Source organism: Cannabis sativa, chromosome 5, assembly GCF_029168945.1.
Source record: "Cannabis sativa cultivar Pink pepper isolate KNU-18-1 chromosome 5, ASM2916894v1, whole genome shotgun sequence".
Classification (NCBI taxonomy): Eukaryota; Viridiplantae; Streptophyta; class Magnoliopsida; order Rosales; family Cannabaceae; genus Cannabis; species Cannabis sativa.
The window spans coordinates 29,679,333-29,689,008 of record NC_083605.1 but is presented as its reverse complement, the minus strand read 5'-3'; the positions used below and the strand labels follow the sequence as shown (position 1 = coordinate 29,689,008).

The window sequence follows — 9,676 nt, the reverse complement described above, 5'->3', positions numbered from 1 at the left end:
ATGAGTTTTATTTAGGGCATAAAACCCAACAGTGGGTTGGATTCAATTTATTGAAGTTCAAACTTCCATCCTGGGATCTTGAAGTCAACCTTGGCATAGGGCTAGGGTCCCCTCCCAGGTCGACTGGTATGACTCGGGTGTACTCAACTTCGTGACATCATCTTTCATGCCACGTGTTAAACATTAATGTCCATGTCACCAGAGAAAGTTTTTGGGTTAACACAGACGAAATGTGAGCATTACACTCACGACCCAGTAACATTGCCTCAACAAATAAACACAACCCTAACTTGTACACGTCTTCTAGAGTCTTACCGTATAAGAACTGATTCTGAAGTCGTTTCGTCTTCAACTATTGGACCAATTGAAATACAGGTTTATCAACCAGTTTTCCCTCAAGTGGGCACTCTTTTCCTCATCTGTTGGCTTCCTATGTTCAATTAAGGCCTATAATTAGTGCAAAACTCGACCACCCCAAATTTGATCTTGTTCCTTCCAATGTAAATCTGCATTTCTTCTGCCTTCTCAACATTTTATGCAACATCAATTGGTGAAATAACACTGAAGAAACGAATAGAGTACTAGCCCTCCAAAACTGGCTGAAAGGGCTTTCCTTTGCCCTATCAATCAAATCATATGCATCAAACTGCATTTTAATTTTATTAAATACTCTATTGCCTCTATATGTCACATGACTTGTAAAATGCTCGGAGGATGAAACTATAAGCTTTGGAAACATTTGTAAATGCTAAAAAAACCCACAGTTCACGCGAAAAATAATCGAAAAACTATCGCTCGACAAACTATCAATATTAAAAAAGATTTGACAAATAAAACCAAAACAATAAACCATCGATAAAACATTGAGAAATTGTCGAAAAACTATTGATAAAGACTCATATTGACAAAAAAAAAAAAACATAAAGAAGCATAAAAAAACAATTGCAAAACTGTCGAGAAACTATCAACAACTAACAAAATAAACTATTGATAATCACGAAAAATGATACAAAATAACATGTAAGCAATCTTCGAGAAACTATTGACAAAGTGTTGATATTTTATTGATAACTATCAAATACTTACCCAAAATAAACCATTAAAAACCTATCGACAACTTGTTGATAACTAACAAATTTGGTGAGAACACTGTAAAAAAGATGAAACCATCAAGAATTTATCGATAATCTATCGATAACTACCAAATTTGGTAAGAACATTATAAACAAGACAAAACCATCGAGAATATATCGATAGCCTAACGATAATCACAATTTGACCAAAAAATACCATACCACCATCATCTCTGGTCTCAAACAAAAAAAAAAGAAAAAAAACTCGTAGAAATCCAATAAATGCAGTTCATTACAATACATACAATGATCAATCAAACTAAATCAACTAAAAAAATTCTTCATCTAACAAAAAATAAAAAGAAAATAAGAAAAAATCAACTAACCTTTTTTGCCAACCGATTATGGGGCTTTGAGGGTGGGTCTTCTATGGGGATGGCCTTATCTGTTTGGACGATGCTCGCAGGTGATCTTTGGGGGCATCTGGCTGGGTTTCGTTGCCACTCTCGTAGACGGAGGACCTGTGTCTCTAGGTTTTGTCGAATGGCTTGAATGCGTCCAAGGGTATTTGGAGACTCTAGGTTTTGTTGGTAAATGGGGATTTTGGGGTTTCGATACAATAGAGGTTGAAAGGAGGCTTTTGGTGATGGCTTGGAGCAGAGAAAGATAGAGAAAAGGGAGGGAGATAAAGAGTTTTGATTTTTTAATTGATTGGGATAGAATTTGAATAGGTAAATAATCAGAAACTAAGAATAAATTATAAAATTTTGTTAAGGTGAATAAAGAAAAACAAAAAATAAAATAGTTACCGAACAAGCCATTAGTAAAAGAGTATTACTATAACTTGCCGGTGTAAATATAATTATTTGAGGCACGTGCCAAAAATTTAGCAATAATAATAAAAAGATGGGAAAACAAAGAGAAGGTGAAATGGAACAAAACAAATATATCATAGGAGTTAAGAGTATGATGAATTTATACGCAACTTGCTCAAAATAAAAACAGCAATTAAAATAAGAAGTTGTCTGAGAGAGAGAGAGAGAGAGAGAGAGAGAGAGAGAGAGGTGTGCCTAGGTGAGGTGGGAAACAACAGAAGCGAGGTGGTTTGATCTGAGAAAAAGAAAAAACTTCAATTACCTCCATCTTCTTCGTATTCGTCTTCGCCTTCTCCTTCGCCATTCTCCTTCTTCAATTCAAGAATTTATATATTACATAATTGTGATTCCGATCGCCATTGATATTTCAAAATTGAAATCAATATGTCTTTGAACATGAAATCCATACAACAAGCCCTAGCCAAGACCGCTGCCGTCATTGAGAAGACCGTTCAGACCACCGTCCAAGAGGTCACCGGACCCAAGCCACTCCAGGACTACGAACTCCTCGATCAGATCGGTTCTGCCGGGCCAGCCCTCGCATGGAAGCTCTACTCGGCCAAGGCGGCGCGCGACTCTAATCGTCCACAACAGTATCCCACTGTGTGCGTATGGGTACTTGACAAGAAAGCTCTCTCTGAGGCACGCGTCCGCGCTGGTCTCTCCAAGGCGGCCGAGGATGCGTTTCTGGAGATCATTCGGGCCGATGCCGCTCGCCTTGTAAGGCTTAGGCACCCTGGGGTGGTCCATGTGGTGCAGGCCCTGGATGAGAATAAGAATGCCATGGCAATGGTGACTGAGCCATTGTTCGCATCTGTTGCTAATGCGCTTGGCAATGTGGAGAATGTGACCAAGGTGCCTAAGGAGCTTAAGGGAATGGTAGGTGCCGGACTATCTCAATTTCTCTTCAGTGAGAGCTAGCTGGTGTTAAATTTAGCTTCTTTGTTACTGAATGGTAATGCTGATTAGAGACAAAGGATTTTTGGTTAGGGATCTGAACCAGAATTGTGCTAACCTTGTGTTTTTTATATGTTTTCAAAATTATTATTGTTCCTAAACTGTCAATAGTCTATGCATTATGCTCAATATTTATAATCTTATATGTAGGGTGTCCCTTTGATATGTTTGAATTTTTTAAGAGTTTGGTTTCAGGTTATGGGGCTTTTGGAGGTGAAGCATGGGTTGCTCCAGATAGCAGAATCCTTGGAGTTCTTACATAGTAATGCACGGCTTATACATCGAGCAATATCACCCGAGGTTAGAACTTGTTCCCTTTGTTTTATACCATTTTTCTAATATTTTTGGATTATTGAAACACTAACCCAAAAAAACAAAAACACCCTCATGAAAAAAAAATCCTATCAAGATACACGCAAGGAATGCATAGATTCACTCTGATACATTGTACATCAGGATTATTTGTACCTTATTTCTATTTTGTGCTATCTATGCACGGGTTGCACATTCTACAGCAAATAACAATCAAGTTATTTTTCTGCAGTTCTGCTACTATATTTCCTTTGCTATTTTTTTTTTACCAATAAGATACTTTTCTGAGGACTTGAAAACGGAAACACATTGATTCTTCTGACCACTTGAAAACGGAAACACACTGTTTCTTCGTTCTGACCACTTGAGTTAGCTTCAAGTGGCTGATGCTATCTTATTACTAAGTGAAAAGTGTTGAAATATTAGATTGTGAACTAATTCCTTGTGTATAGGATTGCTGGTTGGCTGCTCACTCTCTTTGTAGGTTTTTCTAAAGATCACAAAATACTGATTACTTTTTTTTTTTGAAAGCACAATATAGTGATAACTTTAGTTCATGATGCTGTATATGTGTTTTAGAATGTTCTTATTACATCAAGTGGAGCTTGGAAGCTGGCTGGATTTGGTTTTGCAATCTCCACAGATCAGGCCACAAGCGATGCAGCTAGTTCTCAGGCTTTCCATTATGCTGTAAGTGAAACCTTCATTGAAATTTATGGAATGTAGGATTTTTATTTTGTTTTTTAGAATTTGTAAAGCTTTTGTTATGGTTATATTATTCTTTCTTATTTTTCAATGCTTGTGTTTGTTTTAATTATTCCTCTAGCCTGTCAAACAGTTCTTTTTCACAATAACTTCAAAGGTTTTAAGGCTATGGGATTGTGTGCTTTTTTTTAGACAAGGTCCATTTTTTGATCTAATGTCAAGTTTCAGTTTTGTGAGCAGTATTTTAATTCAAGACTTCATTATAAGAACGAGGCTTTTGTGGCTCTCTTGAATTGATCTGACACAAATTTTACAGGAATATGATGTTGAAGACTCTTTACTGCCACTTCATCCATCACTAAATTACACTGCTCCAGAACTTGTTAGAAGCAAATCGTCTATAGTTCGATGGTCGTCTGATATATTCAGTTTTGCATGCCTTGCCTACCACTTGATTACTCACAGATCTTTATTTGATTGTCACAATAATGTTAAAATGGTAAATTTATCCACTTTACTTTCTTTCTATTTACTGTCAAAATATTGAATGTTCAACTGTATTATCAGCTTTACATTCCTTGCTTTCACTTACTCACAAATCTCTATTTGACCGCGCACTAAAATATTAAAATTAATTTAGTTTTCTGTCTAGTTACTGCAAACAATTTTTGGTTAAATTTTCAGTCTTCTACAAATATAACTCTTGTAGCTATACCTATGCGGCAATGCTCCTTATTTTGTTCATATGATGTCATGTCAATAGTCTAACTAGTTTGACCCCACTTGGTTTTCTTAAATTGTCCTCTTGTTAAAGACTGTATGATGATCCTTAATATTATTCCGTATGTTCAATTCAATATGGTATTGCTATTTAGTGTCATTATACTTCTGTTAAGCTTAGCAACTAGCAGCGCTCTCCTCTTCCTCTTGTTATTGTTAATTTGTAAATGGTGGAAGTGCTCTTGCAGATTTATTTTACTATGTATTGGTGATTCAATGTTAATTGTAAATTCTTTTGCTCCATCTTATGCAGTACATAAACACCTTGACTTACTTATCCAGCGAAGCATTCTCCTCAATTCCATCAGAGTTGGTTCCTGACTTGCAAAGGATGCTTTCTGCAAATGAGTCCTCCAGGCCATCTGCAATGGATTTTACAGGTAAAAGGTCAATCTTATAATGGGGTCATTCTGAAGTATCAATATACTCTAAAGCCTGCTTATTTCTCAGTTTTTTCATCATGCTAAATGGGTACTAGTAGGGTGGACTTGGAATTAGTATGGTGGATGGAACATGTCGTATATAAATATAATATATTTAAATTATCATCGATGCTCTCTGTCACACACACACACACCTTAATTGATAATGGAGTCGTCTCAAGTATCAAAACTTAAAAGCTTGCTCATTTTCGGGATTTGATGTGATGGAACACAATTTGTTTTGGAAAGCATGTGATGGAACATGTCTTATTGATATCAGATTTGTATTTAATTGATTCTTTCTTTGATGGATCTTGTAGGTTCTCCATTTTTCCGGAATGATACTAGGTTGCGTGCTCTTCGCTTCCTCGACCACATGCTTGTATGAATTTTTTTAGCTCTAGTATTATACATGCTTTTGGGTGTCAAGCCCTAGAGCATAATGATAGTGATAATTATTTGGGTTGCCGATATATCTTCTACTTTACGTGCAGGAAAGAGATAACATGCAGAAGTCAGAGTTCTTGAAAGCGTTGTCTGATATGTGGAAAGATTTTGATTCTCGTGTATTGCGGTATAAGGTGGAGTTCTTTTATCAAATTTTCAATGCTTTTTTCATGTTCCATATAGTCTGTGCTTCTAAAAACTTTTTGATGGACATGAAAGTGTGTAGAAAATACAAAGAAAAATAGATTTTCATTGATAAAGAAAGCAAATTGCAACAAAGAACCTGGTTATCTGATAATACCTTTTTTTTTTTTTAAGTTATTATTAGTTGCTGGAATATCTGACAGTACCTTATTTTTACTTTTATTATTTGCTGGAATATCTGATAGTATATTTAGTTTTTATGGTTTTATTTTCTTAAAATTGTTATTTGTTGAGCCAAATGCACAAATTACCTTGTTTTTACTTTTATTGTTTGCTGGAATATCTGATAGTATTTTTAGTCTTTATGGTTTTTTTTTTCTTAATTGTTATTTGTTGAGCCAAATACACAATGATCGTTTCTTTTGTCAAAGTTTGATGATTGAATGATTTTATTTAACATTTCCTATGTTTTGTTGTGTAGGTACTTCCGCCTCTTTGTGCAGAGCTTAGGAATATGGTAATGCAACCAATGATTCTGCCAATGGTTCTCACTATAGCGGAGGCTCAGGTATTAATTCCTTCAGTACTGATTAACACAAGAACTAGGAATTCCGTGTTATGCATTTATTTTATACATTACATATCATATTATGTCTTAAACTCACTGTAGGAAAAAAATGATTTTGAGCTATCAACACTGCCAGCTCTTGTTCCTGTCCTGAGTACTGCAGTGGGTGAGACACTGTTGCTGCTTGTTAAGCATGCAGATCTTATAGTAAACAAGGTAAAGCAAGCAATAAGCTGGTTTTATGTTCATTGACTGTTCTTGTATTTTATCGACACTTATTTTCCGTTATCAATTATGTAGACTAGTCAGGAGCACTTGGTATCACATGTCCTGCCCATGATTGTTCGGGCTTATGATGATAATGATGCTCGCATTCAGGAGGAAGTTTTAAAAAAATCTGCTTTTCTTGCCAAGCAACTTGATGTTCAGGTAACTGCGATTTACATTTTACTGGAAGTGTTCCTTTTCTGACTTACCAGCATAATGAGAGGCCTCATATTTTTCTTTTCTGATATTTTTATTTCTCTCCTCTCTAGCTAGTAAAGCAAGCACTTTTGCCTCGTGTCCATGGCTTGGCTCTTAAGACAACAGTAGCAGCGGTATGTTTGTTTAATAAACTTTTCCTGTTTTCATTTATTTACTTGTTTATCTTGTTATAATCATCACTAGTGATTGCGTGGTAGACATCTGTTTCACCAAAATGGCATGTTACATGTTATTGAAGAATTGGTTTTTTTTATTGAGATTTAGTGGAAACTTATCTAGTGCTATACATGCAGATGGTGGTAATAATTTTTTTTTATTTAGTAATATTACAGGTGTCACATATATTAGGTAACTAGAGTTTTAAAGTAAAAAATTCTTCTAGTTTTTCAGTTGTATCTAATTTCATGACTGTGTTTAGTTTCCTATTTTTATATGCATACATAGTTAGGCTTAGTTATCTTTTATTATTCGCTTGATTTGTCAAGAATAATTAGTTAATGATGAATGTTCTCTTTCTAAATTCTTTCAAATCTTTTTAATCTCTATAAACTATATTTAATTCTGTGCTATCTTTGTATTCTTTCTTCTTTCACCCTTGGTTAAATTTTGCTATGTTTTTTAAGCTTATTAATGATAGTAAAGTATCACTCCTGAGTTTGCTTGGTTTAAAATGTTGTATCTGATTGGCTGTAGTGGCAATTGTTTTTTTTTCTTACGTATGAACACAAATTTACAACTATAATGTGTAGCTTATTATGCAAGACTGGTATGGGCTGCACAGTTAGATCAGCTTATTGCACAAAATTTAATGACTCACTCAAAATTTTCTTGAAGAACTATAGATGATTTTCTTGCATAATTCCATTGGTGGTTTCACCTGATGTAAGATTTTAATTGGAGCTACCTTCTGCTGCCAGGTCAGAGTTAATGCTTTGCTGTGCTTGGGGGATTTGGTTACTACGCTTGATAAACATGCTGTTCTGGAGGTCTTGCAAACTATTCATCGTTGTACAGCTGTTGATCGTTCTGCTCCTACCCTTATGTGCACACTTGGGGTTGCAAGCTCAATTCTTAAGCAGGTAGGTTTCTAATGGTAACAGAACCTTTTAATTAGATCTTGTCTAGTGGTTATTATAGTTGGAAATCTCATACAGTACGGAGTGGAATTTACTGCGGAGCATGTTCTACCACTACTTACACCTCTTCTCACTGCCCAACAACTAAATGTTCAGCAGTTTGCCAAGTATATGCTCTTTGTTAAAGATATCCTCAGGTATCAATATAAAGTGTTCAACCTGTGAATGGTTATGATCTTTTGTGTTTTCCATTCATGCACTTGCAATTTTCAACTCATAGATTTATGGGACTGTTAGTTTCCATAATTATATTATATGTCTGGCGTGATGACAGGAAAATTGAAGAAAAGAGAGGAGTTACTGTGACAGACTCTGGAATCCCAGAGGCAAAGCCAGCTGGTCATGCCAATGGACTCCAGCCTAAAGCATCAAGCAGAACAACTGAAACTGTTAATTCTACAGCTAAGAAAAGTCCTGCGTGGGATGAAGATTGGGGTCCAACTACAAACAAATCTGCCTCTTCTGTCCAAAGTACTGCAAACAGCATTAACAGCTCCTCCACAAAGCCTGTTGGACATGAACCAATCCTTGCAACTTCGTCACAATCGCAATCCTTGCCGTTTCCCACAGTTTCCAATCATCAAACAGCCACATCTTGCCCTCCTGTTGATATAGAGTGGCCTCCACGCTCATCTTCTAAAGTTAATCCCCAATTTGGCAATACTGAGAAGCAGTTGAACATAGGCACATCATCCGATTCAAGTATTGATGATATGGATCCTTTTGCTAACTGGCCCCCACGACCTAGTGGCTCAGTGACTGGTGTTGGAACTTCTAACAGCATTTTAGCACCATCATCGACCACTTATGGTTCTAGTACTATCTCAAATCTATCGAACACCATGAATTTCCAGAACAACAACAGTGACTGGCCCTTTAATGCTCAAAGTCAGGGCAATTCTGTGACTAGCAGTTTAGGAAGTCTTAACTCTCAGAGTTCCCTTGGTTTTATTAAACAGAATCAGGGCATTGCTGCATCAAATACTTATACTGAGAAGAAAGCAACAGATCTTGGATCGATATTTACTTCCAGCAAAAATGAGCATACTGCTCTAAGGCTTGCTCCTCCCCCGTCAACTGCTGTGGGTAGAGGAAGAGGAAGAGGAAGGGGGATCAGTTCAGCCTTTCGGCCTACTCAAGTCAAATCACAACCAGAGCAGCCCTCCCTCTTGGATCTACTATAATAGGTTGGTAGTACCATTTTTTCAATTTGTAAAGAGATAAAGAAAGCATGAGTAACAGAATTGTGGGTCTACCCTTGCTAGCCAACTGTTTCATACCACCTAGAAACTTATTTGTAAAGTATATTTTGGGGACATTCTAGCCTGGGATACTGCAGCAGCTCTCGGGGTTGGAAATGTGAATGGTTTGTTGTGCTCTCTCTTGTACCTTATTGTGATTGGTCACATACAATTTTGCATTTAATTTTCTACCTGTTATGTTTAACTTAGAACCGTTTTGTTGCTTGAGACATTCTTGCCGAATAGTGTATTCTTTGAAAAAGTTCCAGGTGCTACGGCAAATGGTTACACCAGATATAATAAAAAGTTGGAAGCTGGGGTTTGCTAAGCGCTCCTCAGTCCCCATCCTTGGATTTGCTTTTGCAGTGGAAAGTTTTGCGTCTGGGAAGAACAGCGTTTTATTCTATAAATTTTTTTTTATATATATATATATTTCAAATTCTTTTCTCATGTACTCTTAAGGATTGCAAATTTGCAGTGTAAGACGATTTGGCTAGCATTTCACCACGATTCAATTCTTCTTTCATCAG

At 36.3% G+C, this 9,676-nt stretch overlaps 1 protein-coding gene across 2 annotated transcripts; it reads left to right on the top strand.

Moving 5' to 3' along the window:
• Nucleotides 1-2,005: 2,005 nt before the first annotated feature.
• Nucleotides 2,006-9,374, top strand: LOC115716211 (SCY1-like protein 2 A). Of its 2 annotated transcripts, none has more exons than XM_030644953.2 (14): nt 2,006-2,827; nt 3,101-3,205; nt 3,797-3,907; nt 4,239-4,421; nt 4,956-5,082; nt 5,445-5,506; nt 5,619-5,705; nt 6,197-6,283; nt 6,386-6,499; nt 6,584-6,712; nt 6,820-6,882; nt 7,687-7,848; nt 7,924-8,042; nt 8,180-9,374. In XM_030644953.2, the coding sequence occupies exons 1-14, from the start codon at nt 2,333-2,335 to the stop codon at nt 9,087-9,089; spliced, it is 2,754 nt and encodes a 917-aa protein (XP_030500813.2). In that variant the 5' UTR covers nt 2,006-2,332; the 3' UTR covers nt 9,090-9,374. The 2 variants fall into 2 exon arrangements, with proteins under 2 accessions (XP_030500813.2, XP_060971576.1); XM_061115593.1 differs by having other exon boundaries at nt 2,689-2,827; nt 3,088-3,205.
• The last annotated feature ends 302 nt before the right edge of the window (nt 9,375-9,676 follow it).

Coding starts and splice junctions, on each gene's coding strand:
- LOC115716211 (XM_030644953.2), top strand. CDS start 2,333: ATGTCTTTGAACATGAAATCCATACAACAAGCCCTAGCCAAGACCGCT. Junction 3,206..3,796: donor ATCGAGCAATATCACCCGAG/GTTAGAACTTGT, acceptor TATGTGTTTTAG/AATGTTCTTATTACATCAAG. Junction 5,507..5,618: donor GCTTCCTCGACCACATGCTT/GTATGAATTTTT, acceptor CTTTACGTGCAG/GAAAGAGATAACATGCAGAA.